Source organism: Micromys minutus (assembly GCF_963924665.1).
Source record: "Micromys minutus genome assembly, chromosome: 29".
Taxonomy (NCBI): domain Eukaryota; kingdom Metazoa; phylum Chordata; class Mammalia; order Rodentia; family Muridae; genus Micromys; species Micromys minutus.
The window spans coordinates 1,453,754-1,471,956 of record NC_137964.1 but is presented as its reverse complement, the minus strand read 5'-3'; the positions used below and the strand labels follow the sequence as shown (position 1 = coordinate 1,471,956).

General features: G+C 46.0%; 1 protein-coding gene across 1 annotated transcript in view; it reads right to left on the bottom strand.

The window, feature by feature from the left end:
* SDK1 (sidekick cell adhesion molecule 1) overlaps nt 1-18,203 on the bottom strand; it is a gene marked incomplete at both ends in the record, with an annotated part of 923,105 nt that overhangs the window by 168,991 nt on the left and 735,911 nt on the right. The window contains 2 exons of the mRNA XM_080940510.1: nt 1,011-1,203; nt 3,735-3,850. Of these exons, the coding sequence (XP_080796636.1) occupies nt 1,011-1,203; nt 3,735-3,850 (309 nt within the window). The remainder of the gene's footprint in view (nt 1-1,010; nt 1,204-3,734; nt 3,851-18,203) is intronic.

Below are 18,203 nucleotides of genomic sequence, written 5' to 3'. Positions count from 1 at the left end.
AAATGTATTATGCTAAACATGGTATCGGGTAATTTTGCTAACTTTTTTTTTTCACTTGACATTATATTATGGCAATTTTCCTCAAGTGTTTTGAGCTCAAAATTTGAGGTTTTTAAATAGCTACAAGATACCTGATGCATGACTTTTTATCTCTCCCCCAATTGTCCCCACTTGAGAAATATAGTGCTTTTCACTGGTTTTCATTGTAGATGACTAAGATGAGGCTCCTTGGGGTTTTGTTTGTTGTTGTTGTGTGGGGGGGGGTTGTTGTTGTTGTTTTGTTTGTTGTTGAGAAAATGGTTTACTCTTTATCCCAGGTCTCAAAGTCCTCCTGCCTCGGCCTCGTGAGTGTGAGCATAAGTGTATACCAATGTGCCCAGCCAGGCGTGCCTCCGCCTGTGGTCTTGGTGTGTGCCTATAATTGCTCCCTCAGGCGTGTTCACCAGACACTGTGTCCTTGACACAACAGTTGCCTGAGAGCAGACAGGGTGGTGAGACACAGGACGGCTGTGAAGCAGGCCGTGAACTTCTTCAAGTCTGTTAAGTACCGGTGATGAACTCCCCGAGCAGGGATAATGAAAGCCAGTGTCCAGGGAGGAGGTGGGGCCGGATGCAAAGCCCCAGGGTGGCAGAGAAAGAGCGGGTGCAAAGGCATGGCTGGCAACCAGGCATAAAGTGAGGGGATTAGAATTAAGGGTCTGAATAAGGACAGCCAAGCTCAGCAGGACTGAACATAGTAGGTCTACTCCCTCTATGAACACACACAATGGAAGCATTCTCTCCACTCTTATCCCCAAAGCCCCTGCCTTTAAACAAGGCCCCTTCCACATGCCATGGGTTACCTGCCCTTTTGTGATTTAGGGACACACTGACTGCCCGGCAGGTGCCCTGAGCTACGAGGCTTCCTGCTGTGGTGCTGTCTGCACTATGACCGGTACAGGGAATGTCATGACCTCCGCTCCTCAGTAGACCCTGAGAGGATAGGCTCAGACACAAGGAGAGATACTCACTGTCCTCATGGGTCCACATGAGCTGAGGTGTGCTTGGAGGCCCATCCCCCGGGGTAGTGAAACACAGGACGGAGGTGAAGTAGGCCGTGAACTTCTTCAAGTTTGTTATGTACCCGTGATGAACTCCATGGAAGTCAGGAGCAATAGTGACGACAGTGACAGTCTCCGGAGCATCTGCTGGCCACGCTAGGAGCTGGGGAAAGGGTTAAAAAAGGACCCCCTTAAACCACATTTCTTTACTTAGCTGTTGATCAAAATTATATTTTACAATAAGTGTGTCTTTAAAGAAAGCATAGTCACACAATTCAATAAATCCATAAATGCCACATCATTTTTTTTCCTTTTTCATGTTTGGGGATGAAACAAGTGATTTATACATGTAAAGCAAGCACTCTACTTCTAATCTACACCCCAGCCCCTTACTAGGGGATTCTAGGCAGGGGCTCTACCACTGAGCCACACCCCAGCCCCTCACTGGGGGATTCTAGGCAGGGGCTCTACCACTGACCTATATTCCTGCTCACTCTTTGCATTTTTAAATCTAAGTTTCCCAGCATGGCCTTGAACTTGTGGTTCTCCTGCCTCAGCCTCCCAAGCAGCTGAGATAGTAAGGCCTGACTATACATACTATTATATCTTATAATCCCATTTCAAAAAAAGTTGAGTTTAAAATATGCCTATACATTTTTGTCCATTCACATGCATATATTTATATATATGAATGAAGTGGCTGCTAACCTTGTAAGAGTAATGGACACTTCCTTATATCTCTATTGTCTCTTAGGTGCTACTGAACATGGATTTTTTTTTAACAGTGAGGAGCAAAGATGACATCATTTGCTAATTCAACTAATTAGCATGAGGAGATAAACACATATATTCTCCAGATAGAAGCCTACCCTGACTTAAAATAATTCAATAGGAGTAATCTTAATAATTTATAATTTATGTTATACTAGTTCCTGGAAGAGATTTTAGGAGATAAGTTAGAAATTTTAAATAAAGGGCATATACAGGGACTGGGAATGTAGCCCAGTTGGTAGAAAGCTTAGGTAGCATGAGGGAAGTCCTGAGTTCTACCTCAGTACTACATAAACCCAAAATGATGCTATGTGTCTATAATTCAAAGACTAAGGAGGTAGGAACTGGAGAATCAGGAGTTCAAGGTCAACCTCAGGCACATACTGAGTTTGGAGCCAACTGCTACATGAAATTCTGTCTTAAAAACAAAACAAGAAATTGTGTGTGTGTGTGTGTGTGTGTGTGTATGTGTGTGTGTGTGTGTGTGTGAGAGAGTGTGTGTGTGCATGCACTTGGGGGGGTCACACACATGTGCATGTGTGCATCAGTGCATGTTTCAGGAAGAAGCTGCTTTCTGCTTAGGCAGTGCTAAATACGTGTGGAGAGTTTTAGTCTCTGACACGATGCATCTCCTGCACTGGTTGGTTCTGAAAGCAGTAGACAACAGGACACAGCACATCTACACAGATCAAACTGACAAGCCAGGCGTCAGAAGCACGCAGCGTTCTCACCGCTCAGACCTGCCACAAGAGTCGAGAGTGACAAGTCTCGGGTTGATCAGTACGAGTTCCTTTCAAAAAAGCATCTGCCTTCAGATACCTCTGAGGAAGAAGCAGAGGCTTGGCACCTTCCTAGCTGAGCCTCATCACAGACAAACAAGTGTTAGAGGGAGCTCAACCCAACAGACAACAACCTTTGAAGCTGCAAGCACTAGTGGTTCATCCTTCTCTGAAAGGACTTCATGAGACTCCTGCTAAGGGGCTCCTGAGCCCACTTGTGCACAATGAAGTCAGACTCCCCGGTCCAACTAGGAGAAGTTCACATCAAGGAAAGAAACAGTGTTTCTGCGATGCATCCAAGCCCATCTTACCAGAATCTGTTGCTGGTCTGTTCATTCACCCAGACTGAGCAGACACCCTGCACCCTGGACTCTGCTGGACAGCAGTCTCTTCCCATGAATCCCTGCCCTTGATTAAGAAGTGTTGGACACATGCTGACTCCAGTGTGTGTGTGTGTGTGTGTGTGTGTGTGTGTGTGTGTGAGAGAGAGAGAGAGAGAGAGAGAGAGAGAGATGAATGTATGCATATGTGTATAATATCATGTGTATATATGTGTGCCCCACAGTTGTGTATGTCTGTGTGATGATGAATGTGCACACATGTATGCTGGCATGCATGTATATGTGTGTCCATGGGTGACCATGCATGTGAAGCCCAGAGTGTATTCCTCAATCATTTTCCATCTTAGTTTTGGAGACAGGGTCTCTTACTGAACTTGAAGCTTACTGACTGAAGAGGGCCAGCTGGCCAGCAAGGATCCCCCGTCCCTGCTTCCCTGATTCTGGGATTACATGGGTGCATTGGCACGTGTGGATCTTTTCATTTTATAGGTTCTGAGGGACCACCCAAGTCCTCATGTGCATATGGAAAGTGCTTTACTGGCCCATCTCCTGGCCTTCCCTTAAGTCCATTACTCTGACTAGAGGCTGTTCTCTACCCTCTTATCAATTGATCATTTGAATTTCTGGCCTGGACAAAGTTGAGAAAACAGAGGACAAATGGTGTCCCAACTAAGGTTGTAGTACTCTGTGTTTGATGCCCTGGGTTTTTGGCCAAATAGGAAGGGTGGAACTTAGTGTATGATATGATATGATCAATACAGCCCATGAGTTCCCTCTGGAGGTTCCAAAACCAGGCCAGGTACCTTGTATCCCTGGTTGATGCCGTTGATGAACTGCTGGGGTGGTGGGTTCCACAGGAAGTGCACGGTGGTGGAATTCACAGCCTCTGCCTGCACATTCTGGGGGGGTGCAGTGGGCACTGTTCCCATATGGACGGGGAAGGCGGCAGCAGAGATAACAGGAGGCCCCATGTGGAGAAGAGACAAAAGAGAAACCTCAGTTACCACTCAGGAATCCAGAGCAATCAAGGCACAGATGGAAGGTGTCTCACAAGCTAATCTTAGTATGAAAACAAAGAAGAATTGATCCATTTTTGTGGGAGAATTGCTTCCTGAGTGCAGAGGCAAAAGCTGTACTAGACAACATTCCCATCCCACAGATTGGAGATGGACAACACACTAAATCTCTATTGTTTCCTCAATTACCTCTATTGCCACCTCAGATCAACATGGCAAAGACAAGAGTTCATCTAGAATGGCCTTCCACTTTCTATTATGTTCCAAGATCCCTTTCTCTTCCCAGTTAGGTTTTATTGTTCACTTGACACAACCCGGGAAGAGAGAGAACCTCAACTGAAGAACTACCTCGATTAGATTAGTCTGTGGGGAGTTGTCTTGACTGATGTAGGAGAGAGAGCCCAGCCCACTGTGGGCAGCGCCATTCCTAGGCAAGGGAACCTAGATTTTGTATTATAAGAAAGCTACCTGAACATGAGCTAGTGAGCAGCATTTCTCTGTGGGTTTTGCCTTTGAATTACTTCCCTCAGTGACTGTGCCCTGGAAATAAAACCAAGTACACCCTTTCTTCTTCTAAGTTATTTTAGGTCATAGTGTATCATACCAATGAAAAGGAAACTAGAGTCCTCTGTACATATGAATGTCTGTTTGTATGCCACATAAAAAGATGTATTTATTTTTACTTTACGTGTGTGGATGTTTTGTCTGCATGAATGTCTATGTGCCATGTGTGTGCCTGGTGTCCAGAGAGACCAGAGAGGGTATTGGATTTATTGTAACTGGAGTTATGAATGGTTCTAAGCTGCCATATGGGTGCTGGGAAATGAACCTGAGTTCTCTGTAAGAACAGGAAGTGTTCTTAACCACTAAGCCATAGCTCCAGCTCCTGCTGTTGTTTGTTGTTGGATACAGGTTCCCAGGGATGATATTTAAGAGGACCTAGAGCTTTCTGCTTAGCTTAAGCTGGCCAGCCAGTGAGCCCTGGGAATCTACCTTTCTGTCTCCCCAGCACTGGGATTATAAGCATGCACCACCATGACTGGCTCTGGGGGTCACACTCAGGTCTTAGTGCTTTTTATGGAAGGAACTTTACACAATGAGCTACTGCCCCAGCTGCCCAAGAAACTTAAAGGAAGAAATATTAATTTGGCTTTACTTCCGGGTCAGTTTATCACTGAGGGAAGTAACTCAGGCAGGGACTGGAGGCAAAAGCTATGGAAGAATGGTACTCACTGGCTTGTTCTTTGGCTCAAACCCATCACACTCCTCCTATGCATATTACAGTCCATTCATACACAAAGAACTACAGGCAACTAAAGGCTGAGACTGGAAGATACAATCTTGCCCTGGGACATCAACATCTACTGATTATTCAATACCGAATGGTCAACCCACAGAACATATATACAAATAACACTATACGCACCGAGCAGGGTGCATTTATGTATTTTGGAATATATATGAACAGAATTAATTTTTAAGAAAGGGTCCTAAGTTTGAAAAAGAGCAAGGACATATGAGGGTTTGGAGGGAGAGAGAGAAAGGGTGCATGATATAATTATATTACACAGAAGCATATCCTGTTACAAAGCCCAGGGTGGTGCATAGTCAGGTTAGGAATGCCACTCTACAGCTGTGTTCATACCAGGTAGAACACTGCCTGGTATGCTTGAAGCCCTGGGTTCAAATCTAGTACCACATAGGCTGCATGAGATGTTACAGGCCTGTTATCTGGGCTCTGGGGAAGAAGAGGAAGGGTGATTATCCACAGCTATGTAGTAGTCTAGGTTAGACAAGAGCCTCAGAAAAACACACAAATAACTTCATGTGCCCAGACCTTCACCCTCTCATCTTGGGCAGAGATGAAAGAATCAGGATCCATTGAGTCTCTCAGTTGACTCTTCCAGACTGTTTCCCAGCCATCTGCCATTGCCCCTGGCCATGGCCTCCCCACGTGCTTCCTTCCACACATTGTAAGGAAACTGCTCCATTTTCCTTGACATACCTTGTGAACGTTGTGGATGGCTGTGTCTGGGAGAAAGCCTGTTGGAGGGGATTTCAGAGCCACCGAGTGAGGTAAAGTCTGGTGAACAATGGGACTGTGACTCTCTATAGCTCACAGTCCTGAAGAGACCCGTCTGGTGACCACACATTGAGATGGAAAGGAAAAGCAGGGACTGCTCATTGAGACAGGAAGGAGTGTGTGTGAGTGTGTGTGTGTGTGTGTGTGTGTGTGTGTGTGTGTGAGTGTGTGTGTAGAGATGAAAAGAGAGAAGAGGGATGTGAGAGGAAGGAAATGGGGTGGAAAAGAGAGTGGAGGGGAGAGGAAGGAGGGGGAAAGGGTGGTGAGGGAGGGAGGGACTGGCCAGTGTGCAGCTGGGCTGGGAAAATTTTACTAAGGCAACAAAGGCTGACCCTTCAGGAGCTTCAGGTGGAGAAACAGGGATGCTTCACACACAGAGGAGCAAAGGTAAGATATGCTGGTGTTTCACAGAAGAATTCCACTGGGCACTTGAGAATAATTAAGCAATTGAGAATTATTACCCAGACACCCAAATGAATAAGTAAATAACATTATAGACAAGAAAAGAGACTCACAGACAATGATCCCTCATGAATACAAGTTCCAAACACAATCAAGAAAATACTAAAAGACCAGAGTTAGCAATACATCACAATGGTAATGTAGCCTTATCTGGTGGGATTTATCTAATAAACACAAAACAGAGGCCCAATATCTGACTATCAATCATGGGGAAGTACCAAACCAACAGAATGAAGAAAACCCAATCTTAATAGGGTTAGGGAAAGCATTTGATAAATTTTAAGATCTAATCACGATTAAATAAAAAAGACACCTCCCCAGCAAGTGGAAATTTAAAAGAACTGGTAAACTTGATAAAGGCATCTATACCGTGCCTGCAGCCAGTGATCTCATTTGAGATGAGCGTCTGAAAGATGCTGCCCTGAGATCAGGGACAAGGGGGGATGGAAGACATCTGTGCGGCTTTTCTATTCTGCAAGTCTGGACCAGTATAGACAAGAAAAGGGGACGAGGCAAACAGACAGAGAGGTGCAGTGTGACTATGTGCCTAGAGAATCACGTCAACTCCAGGAAAGCGCCTAGACTAAGAGAAGCTAGCAAGATTACAGGCTGCAAGGCCAAAGTTCACAAATCAATTCTGTTTTTTAACACAAGTGTTAAATAATGAAAAATTGAAAATTAAAAATAAGCGAGACATGGCTCATTGATGAAGTGCTTGCTGTACAGAGTGTGAGAGCCTGAGTTCAGATCCCAGTGCCTACTAAGGTAGGAGGACCTCTAGGGATCATTAGGCAGCCAGTCTCACCAAACCAGCGAGAGACCCCAAACCACAAAGAGGACTGTGTGCTGTGGAATGATACCTAAGGTTGACCTTTGGCATCTGCACATTTCTGCACACACATGTGACCTCCCCCCACATTTAAAGTAGCAATAGAAACACAAAGTAGATATAAATCTGTCAATGTGTTAGATCTATAATCTGAAAGTCACAAGGCCACTTAAAGAGGAGCTTTAAACATAGTGGGACCAATACCAAAGGATTGGGAGATCAGACAGGCAAGGGGACTGTTCTCCACTCCAAAGCAGTCCAAAGCTAACACGAGTCCATCAAATGCACATCCAGATACTTTTAATCAAAAGGATTTTAATCAAAAAGGAGATTTTCAATTTACAGAGTAAAGTTGAAGGAACTAGAATAGCCAAACCAATTTTGAAAGAAAAAAAACTGGATAAACTTTGCTACATAATTAAAGATGGCATAAGTCTATAGTAATTAAAATAGGTGACCTTGTGAGACAAATGGATACAATGTCAGTGCCACAGAGAATTCCAGAAATGAGTCACACAGGTACCAATTGGTAATCAGAACAACACACATAATTCTACAAATCCTGGACACTGCCATCAAAATATAAAGAATGGCTCACACATAGGCTTTAGTGCAAGCCTATCACTCTCAAACTACCAGGAAAGTGTGCCACAGGGCTAGCTGACAGCATGCAGGCATAGTGCTCCAAGGTCCTTCTGTGAGGTGAGCCAGAACCAGAGGCTACATAAGGCTGGATGCAGAACATGGCAGCCCCACTTGGTGGAGCAAGGACAGATGGTGCTGCACCCCTGGGTGACAGTCACTATTGATTTCCAAGTGGACAGAATCTATATCACCTGAGAAAGGTGACCCCGGTCAAGTCTGTGAGAGGGTTCCCAGACTGGGTTAACAGATGTGGGAAGACCCAACCTCAGCACCATCCCAGGGATCCAGGGCTGGATAAACAAAGAGAAAGCAAGCTGAGCAACAGAACTCACCTCTCTGCTTCTTGTCTATGCATGCAATGTGAGCAGGTACCTTACACTCCTGCTGCCATGACCCCCCCAATGATGGGGGTAACCTCAAACTGTGAGCAAAAGTCAACTTTAAGTTGCTTTTCTCAGAGTATTTTCTTATCACAGCAACAAGAACAACTAATACACATGGGTGAAATATGACCAGCGATATGGAGAACCAACGGCTTTCAACACACGGTCACGTGTGGCCTCCAAACATACTGTACTGTAATCCCAGCACTTAGGAGAAGGAGGCAGGAGAATGAATAATTCAAGGCAAGCCTGAGCATCATACAAAGGTTACATGGAACCCTGTCCCCAAACAAACAACAAATTGCATACATTGTACTACTGGAAGGGAGCCAGTTCAGAAGACTCCATATTGAATTCCTTCCTCTACTTGATAATCCACCAAAGAGAAACTAGGAGAGAAGACAGTGGCTGCCAGTGACAGGGATGGTTGGATGTGTGAATGCAAAGGAGCAGGATTAGGAAGCCTAGATCATGTGACTACCTTGTATCAACCACTGTAGCAACAGTAGATTGAAAATGTCTAAAATGTGACACTGAAGAAGACTGAAGGAAAATTATACCACTAGTTATCTCAAATGTATCAATAAGTACTCATAAAAACACTGAGTCTCTCTCTCTCTCTCTCTCTCTCTCTCTGTGTGTGTGTGTGTGTGTGTGTGCATTTAAGGCACAGGTACAAGCTCAGATGTTGTTCCTCAGGTGTTGCATACTTTGTGTTTTGAGGCAGGGTCTCTTATTGGCCTGGAGTAGCCAGGCAGGCTAGGCTGGCTGTCCCCTAAGCACCAGAGGACTACCTATTCCTGTCTTCTAGAGCTTGGATCACAAGCATGAGCTGCCAAGCCTGGTTGGGTGTTTTGCTTAACATGGGCTCTGAAGTACTGAACTCAGGTCCTTGTGCTTGCATAGCAAACCGAGTCATCCCCCTACCCAAGAGAAGAGATTCATGTTTACGATGTTGATGAGATTGTGGCACATGCTTTTTGGGAGTCTGGGGATGGGGTCATGTGTGAAGTTCACAGACACTGTTCTGGAGAAGCCACACATGGGGGCTATAGAAGAAAGTCCCTAACAAACTTTCCTAGCCACTGCCAACACAGCCACTTGTAACTGCCCCTGGCCTCTAATATTAGGAGCTACCTGTCCATGGTGCTGTTGATTCTTGACCCAGAAAACAAGGCATACAACACAATGGTTAGTGCTCCAAACCTCTCCATTTGGTGCTGGTCTGTATGCAGCAACAGAAACAAGGACAACACGGGGCTGGGGAGATGGCTCAGTGGCTAAAGTATTTGGATTCCAAGCATTCTCACAAACAAAAGGCTTGGCAGCCTGCCTGTGTTCCAGCCTTGGAAGGCAGAGATGGGATTCCCCAGAGCAAACAGGCTAGCCCTGTTGGTGAGTTCTGGATTTTATTGAGAAGTCCTGCCTCTATGAATAAGGTGAGAAGGTAATGGGGAATTATTACTGACATTAACCTTGGGCCTCTGTGTCCATGTGCATGTAAAAAAAAATGCAACACACACACATACATGCACACACATATATACATGCACGCAAGCACACATGCAGGCACATGCCCACACACATACACACATGCACACACACAATGAACACCAAACAAAAATGAAACAAGATTGGTGTGTGTCAAAAGAAAAAAGAAAAGGGGAAGAAAGAAGGAGAAAGGGTGAGGAGGAGTCAAGGGCTGCTGGGAAGTGACTGAGGGTTCCCCCTCTTGGAGCTCTGTTAGTTTCCTACTGGGACTCCTGAAACTGCATGTGCTAAAGGGTCTCACTGGAATACATTTATTTCTGCCAGGCTGGTAACACTAGGAGGAGGGAAGAAACCTTGAGGCTGTTCTTGGACCTTCCCTTTCTTATCTTACTGGCCCCTTCCTTCCTTTATTCATTTCCTCTTCCTTCCTTCCTTCCTTCCTTCCCTTTTTCTTTCTTCCTTCCTTTTCTCCTTCCTTCTTTCTTTCCTTTCTTCATTTCCTCCTTCCTTCCTTCCCCTACTTCTTCCTTCCCTTCCTTCTTCCTTCCTTTTCTCCTTCCTTCTTTCCTTCCTTCCTTCCTGGTTGCTGTACAGAGGTAAATCGTTCTGCTCCACCACACAGTCCACACCAATATGTCCTGCCTCACCATGACCCCAAAGCACCAGGGTCAAGCTATTGTGAGCTGAAACCACGAGGCAACGTGAGTCTCCCCCCTAAGCTGGCTTCTCACAATGCTCTGTCACAGAGATGGAGAGCAGACTCTCTCTGCCCAGTTCTCCACGGCAGTCTGGGTGACTCTGCTCTAGCATTCCACCAGCCCCAATTACTGCTTGTGCAGTTCCGGCATGCTTTCCTGCCACATGTTCACCTCTCTGAAACAAGCCAAGGAACAGATGTTCGATAAATTCATTCTGCATCATTTAAGTAAGAGCCGTTTCCTGAAGCTTCGAGATGGCTTTTGCACCTTCGCTTTGATCCCTGTTCCTGCCCTTCATTCCACAGCCTCTCTCTAAGCCTCGGGGAGGTCTCAGAGCACCAAACACTAGGGAAGACCTCATCTCCGTGGGCCAACAAGGAAGCTGCTTCTTGTCTGTAAAAGTTAATTTTGGCCGACAACTTGACCATATCTTAGGAAAAACATCTCTGGGTGGAACTGTGAGCACATTTTCCCGAATTTCTCTGAAGAATTAACAAGATGAAGGAAGACTCTCTTCCGGGGTGGATACCTTCTAGAAGCTACCCAGACCTAAACATGTAAATCAGGGAAGGGCTGCTGATTTTGCCTGCCTGTCTTCCCTTCTTGCTAGTCACCACATCTATGTTACAGCGACATCCACCGATGTTCCAGCTGACATCAGAACCTAATTTGTTTGCCCTTCCAACAGGAACTAGAGATGCTCCCCCCTGAGTCCCCCGGGCCTTCAGAGACAGGTTAGGATTGCTGAGATCTCCAGCTTCACAGGCTGAGCAGCTACTGGTTCTCGGCCTCTTCAGCATGCAGACAAACATTGTTGGTTCAACAGCCCATATCTGATAAACACCCTTTGTGACATACATTCATTCTGTTGGTTGTAATCCTCCAGAGAAGCCTCACATCTACACCGTCCCTCGTACACAAAGTCTTGAGTCACAGTAAAATAAGAAACCAATTCAGCAACCCTTTCACCTGAGCCCCCTGCCTATGCAGCCATGGAATCTCACCTCTGGCTCTGCCTCTCTATCCCAGGCCTGGATGGATGCCTGTTGTTGCCCAGAGCTCTATTAAAACATTAGCCATTCTTCTCAGGCCTCTTGTGTTCCCAGATCCCTTGCTTCCTTTTCTCCTAATGACTGTCATTAGAAGTGACTCATATACTTGAAGACAATGGAACTGAAATATTCCCCCAAGAGAGACAAGAAAAGAGCTGTAGCCAGTAAGTCCTTCCAGGCAGTGTTCTCAAAGGAAAGAATGGTTATGGCAGGAGAGGCCTTCATTAATGCGGTGACTTCACCCTGGTCCATCTGGAGAAAGGACAGGCACTGGCTCATAGCTCCAGGAAGAGTGAGGGCCACAGCCTTATTCTGCAGAGCTGGCTTCCAGCCTAGCCTCCTCCCAGACTTCCTGTAGGAAGCTGCCACCTCCAGATACTCAAAGTAAGGCCTCTGGGGACATTTTCTCCCCATTGACTAGAAGCTAAAATCTGTACTCCTAAGGGCAGTCCTTAAAGTTAGCTCAACCTGCTGAAGTAACAGGTCTTAGGTTCTTTTCTGATTTGTGCTGAAAAAAAAAGGGGTGGTGGTGTTGGGGGAGAGGGGATCTGGGCATGGTGATGCATGCCTTTAACCCTGCACTTGGGAGGTAGGTGGCTCTCTGTTAATCCAAGGATTGTGTGTATGTGTGTGTGTGTGTGTGTGTGTATGTGTGTTTCCTCATATAGCCTCCATCTTGTCTTCTGAAACATGGTCTTTCACTGGGTCCTGGAACTCACTAAGTAGGCTAAGCTGGCTAGCCAGTGATCCACCGGTCTCTGCCTCCCCAATGCTGAGATTATAAGTGTATATCCCCACAATGGATTTCAAAAATGTACATGCCGGGGTTCGAACTCAGGTCCTCCTGCTTTCCCAGAGGGCACTTTACTGACTGAGCCATCTCCGTAGGTCCCTCTTCTGTACCTTTTTGCAATGTTCTCCATGTCTTGTAAGAAAGTGATGGTTCTAATATTTTCAACAGGAAGGCAGATCAAAGCCAGGGAACAAGGATGCAGAAAGAGCCCAGTCTGTCCTTGGTCACTTCTCCCAAAGGACTAAAGACATAAAAGCAAGTTCAGCAGCCATCCCAAATGGAATGTCTTCGGACATGCTCATAGCTCCCCTGCATCTATCTGCCTTTCTTTCTAAAGCTGTGAGCTGTAACTCAGGAAATCTACTGGGGTTCCTGGAGACAGTGATGGCTCCTCCAGGCAGCACAACCTTCTGTAGTCATAGATCAGTAACTGTGTGGAGAGCTATGGCTTCCTCGGGGAGCTACGGACAGTCCTCTAGGGGCAGAGATCTCCCTTAGAGCTGTCAGTCAGGGCTTGTGGTTTTAGTTCCCCTGGAATTACATCATTCTACTCTGGGCCTCTGGAGGGGTCCTCATGTTAACCTCAGAGGTGGCATGAAACACAACCATCTAGGCCCTGCTGCAAACCTGCAGATTCTGAGAGCTGTGGCCAGAAAATGTGGATTTAGGAGCTTCTAGGGCGTCTCTCAATCTGTGGGTCGTGACCCCTTTGAGGTCAAATGATCTTTGACAGGGGTTGAACATCAGTTATCCTACATTATCAGATATTTACATTATGATTCATAACAGTAAAAAAACTATATTTATAAAGTAGCAATGAAAATAATGTTATGGTCAGCACAACATGGGGAACAGCATCAAAGGGTAACAGCATCAGGAAGGGACACCATAGGTGTCCATGAACCGTGACATGAGGTTACTGCCCAAGGACTTTGTTCCAATTATTTTCTACTCTCTCCGCCCCTCTTTCTGTTTCCTCCCCCACCCTGCTTTCTTTCCACCCTCAATTGGATCTTCCTTTTCCCTTTTGGCTTCTCTCTCACCCCCCATCCTACCCCTTCCCCTCCCCTCCCTTCCTCCCACAGGTCTTACTGGCACTGCCTCTAGTTTCAGACTAACTACTAAATAGAGAAAGTCCCTGCACCACAAACTCTCTTCTTTTCTGAGCAGATATTTCAACTGTTCCCTGCAAGGCCTTCGATGATGACAGCAAGTCAGACACTCCCTGTAGCTCACACCCTAGGTATAGCCTGTACGTCAGACAAATGAAGATCATCCAAAGCTTATTCAGACACCCGCTAGTAAATGCTGGCTGTTCCTGAGAGTCACTGCCTTTGCATATTTAACTACACCAGTGGTGGTATGCTTTAAACAATGGTCAATTCTACTTGCCCAGCATGCATGAGGTTCTGAGTTCAGTCCCAGTGCTGAGCTGTGAATAAACATGTCTTCCATGCTTCTGTGTCTGAACACTTGGTCAAAACCTATGGTAGTATTTTGGGAAGTTGTGGGAGCTTTGGGGATGGGGCCTCAGTGAAGGAAGTGGCTCACTAGGGAGAGGCTAGAGGTTTACAGGCCAGTCCTACTTCCCAGTCCCTCTGTTCCTGCTCTGCCAACATGCGAATAAGCAGACTCTGCTCCTTCAGCCACTCCTCTGCCACGATGGACTGTATCCCCTCACACCACTAGCCTAACAGAACCTTCCTTACATCACTGCCTGGTTACAGCAGCGCCATCATATAGAAGAAAGAGAGGCAGGGATGGAAGAGGTTAGTTAAAGGAAACTTTGGGCTGGAGAGATGGCTCAGTGGGTAACAGTGTTTGATGCAGAGGACCCAAGTTCAGTTCCCAGCATCCATATTGGGTGGATCACAAATGCCTAGAACCAGTGCCCTCTTCTGGCCTCTGTGGGCACTGCACGCATGCACAGACCCACCCACCATCACATACACACTTAAAATTGTTTTTAAAACTGAAGGAAAACTGAGCTGACATGAATCTGCCCTGCTGGGCTGTGAGATGAACCACATAAAGTTTGAGTAACACTATGGGGAAGAATGTGAGGCTTCGTGAGCAGAAGGACTTAGGCCTCGGGCCTCTGGAAGAAGGCTGACTGACCTCTGTGTCCTGCTTATCGCCCGTGAGACCTGTCACTCAGCTTGACAGCCCAGAGGAGCCTTGGGCGATGCGGCAGCACTGGCTGAATTCAGCATAGGATGAAATTACAGCTCGCTGTCCAACATGATTTTTATATTCTAACTCGCCTGGTTGTATTATTAAGATAACACGGCCTCATCTGTCACAGAGAAGCCATGAAATTAGCAGTATTAACAGGATAAAATGTCATCATTTCTTTTGTCTTTATCCTCAAGACCAAGGCCAGTTCTCCTGGTGGGGGCTGTGGCACACATAATTCTTATGGTTGGTGTTTAGTTGTCTGTATGGTTTTGAGTTGAAATCTCATGTAGCCTAAGCTAGCCTTGAACTTACAATGTATCCATAGATGACCTTGATTTCTGATCCTCATGCTGCTGTAGGCTTGCCCCACTATGCCCGACTCAGAGCTGTGTGCACAGTAGGTACTCATTCTATTGACTGAGTCACAGCCTCGGGTGCTATTCTTCAGGGAGGTAAAGACGGCATCGTCAGCATCTCAGGGGACAAAAGTATCTGAGCTCAGGCTTCTACACGGGGCCATGTCCTATGAGGACTGCACCTCTGTGTTCCCTTCTGGAAAGCAGGGTGTGATCTTCTCTATCCAGCTCTGGGAACCACTCTGCCCAGAGACAACTCCTCTCCTTCTAACAATATTCAAGGTACGAGCTCATTCCAGCTACACTGCCTCTGGCAGCTTGGCAATCCCATGAGAGATGACATGGGTCTTTGCCACAATGGCGTGTCCCATCTTTCCTGTCCTAAAAGGTCCAATTTCTAATACCAGGGACAGAGGTATCCATCTAATCTTAATGTGGATTCACGTGCATCTGTTTCTCCTAGTAACCTGGTGGAATGAAATGCATATGCCTTTCAGACAGGAGACAGGAGCTCATTAAATGCAAGAATTACTGGCTGCCCGCTAGCAGGTGGATGTACATATTACAGCCTATATGCCGGCTGTTACCGATAATTCCAGGTCATTCTGGGCTACGGCTGAGCTCTTGCGTTGTTTGTTTCTTGCAGTTTCCGATACACCCGAATGTTCACACTTCATTAAACATCTTGAGCACATCGCAAGGGCAACAAATCTCTCACAAATACTCTTGAGCATTCTTTTATGGCCTTTATAAGGAACTTACACTTTACAAGTTCGATGCGTCTCTTTCTAAACTTATCCCTCTCCACTCCACAATTCTTGATAGAGCTTCTCCCCTGTGGTTAGCTTTCCTAGTGCTGCTGCACAGGTCAGGAGGGAGGAAACTCTGCCAGTGGACCCTGCATGTTATACCAACCTGCCTAGCAAGATGTGCCCATTGGTACAATGGTGGACTGACTATTACTGGGATAGTCAACTACTTTCTTACTGGATCTGAAGTCTGTTCCAGAGGACAGACTACACCAGGTACCACGAGCCTGGTCAAAAGCCTGTGGGTTGGGAAATTATAGGTCCTAGGGAGGGGCTACCATTGTCACTGTGGTGTACAGGGATGTGTTCACACACATACACAGGATGGATAAATAAGTAAAAAAAAAAAATAAGAAGTCCATGTGAAGTGAATAGTAACTAAATGTAAGATTAATTCAGAGATGATGGAAGGCTGGACATCTAGTAGCTAGTGTGGCAGGTAACGACCCACGGTTGAGCAAGACAAGGGACACAACATTGAAACGAGAAACAACAGAAGGGCATTCCGACTATTCCCAGTGTATCCTTGTGAAGCTATACTGTGTAAACGGGTTCAGGTGAGAGAGGCCTTGGATAGGGTGGTGAGGTGCGTGTGTGCAGACAACTGCACCACTACCAACTTGATGAATAATCATTGTTCCTTAGTGGAGGAGCTATTGCTAAGTTACCATGCTCTAGTAAATCAATAACCCCTGCCCATGTTCATATAAGTGACCCCGAAACAATTCAGTGCATCACAAAACAAACAAGTCATAACAGCAGGAGTAGGGGAGACGACATTGGGAGGACGTTGTCTGGATGGAGCTGGAGGATAAGAGAGGTAGTGGGGAGAGAATGAGCAAAGCATGAGACTGTCAAAGGACACGTTATATGTCGTGGCATGCTTAAGCTTCCCATCTCATTAGGTTTCCATTGGTGTGATCAAAAAACAAACAAATGAACGGAAACCCATGACCATTAGCAGCCCAAGGTGGAAAGAGTTTGTATCACTCACATCACAGGCCGTGGACAAAGACAGTCAAGGCAGAGACTTAAGGAGAACAGGACCCGGAGTTGGGAACTGAGGCAGAGACCATGGAGGAGTGCTGCTTGCTGGATTGCTCCTCCTGGCTTGTTAGGTTTTTTTTATGTACCTCAGCCTCCAGGGGTGGTGCTGCTTGCCATGGGTTGGCCTCTACACAACAATCATCATCAAAAAAAAAATGTCTTGTCTACAGACTTGTCTATAGCACCACTTTTTCTCAGATGACCCTGCCTTGTGTCAGGTTGACACAGGCTTCCTCGCTGTTCTCAGCGTGACCCACTCTCCACACCAGCCTTGGGCTAAGCTGCACCTCTGCTTATTGGTACATCAGGTGCCAGTTTTCTCCAGCTTTCTGCAACATTGTTCAGTGCATCTCCTGGTCACACAGGGTGAAGGCACCAGAGAGGCAGCCAGGTCTCTCTGCCCTGCAGGGACATTTCTAACTAAGCAGGGGAGGGAAGGCTGTAAGGTCTATGAGCAAGGCACCAGGGTGGCTTTGCTTTGGGAAGGCGGGAAGCAGAACACTCGCACTCTTGGTACAATTTGTCTCTGAGTTTCCTTTCTGCTACCGTGATAACTCACACCAAACAAAAGTGACAAGTGAGAAAGGGTTTGTTTCATCTTATACTTTCAGGTCTCACAGTCTGTTAGGGAAGACAACACAGGAACTCAAGGTAGGAATTTGAAGCAGGAATCACGGAGGGATGGTGCTTATGCTCAGCTGGTTTTATTGTAATTTTTTATGTGTAGGAACGCCTTTGCCTGCACGTGTATTCACTACATATGTGCACTGCCCCCAGAGCCCAACAGAGGGCACTGCATCTACTAGGAATAGAACTACAGATGGTGTGGGTGCTGGGAATTGAACCTGGACCCTCTTGAGGAATATCCAGTGCCCTTAAGCACTGAGCCATCTCTCCAACCCCCAGCTACCTTAATTATATAGCCCAGACCCACCTGATTAAGGATGGTGCTCCCCACAACAGGGTATGTCCTCCCACATTAATCAACAATGAACAATAATCTCTCATAGACATGACCACAAGTCAATCTGATCCAAGAAATTCTTTAATTGAGGTTCCCTCTTCCTAGGTGACCATAAGTTTGCATCAAATTGACAATAAAACCTTACTAGGAGAGTCTGCTCATAAACATATTCACTGTTCAACTACAATCTTTCCTTTCTTCCTTGTTCCCAGAATCTCATATTAATATTACAGTATAAAATGGAACTTTAAAAGTCCCGGTCTCTAAACATTCAAATGCTATAAAAGCCCAAGTTCTCTAAAAATACAAGATCTCTTAACTCTGGGCTTGTTGAAAATAAAACACAAATCATATTTCACGGCAGTGCTCAGACCCCTGTACCCTTAAATTCTATAGACAGGGAGAGGAGCCAGGTCTGAAGGCAGACATGGAGTTAAAACTGGAGGCTGCCTTGGCATAGAAGGGA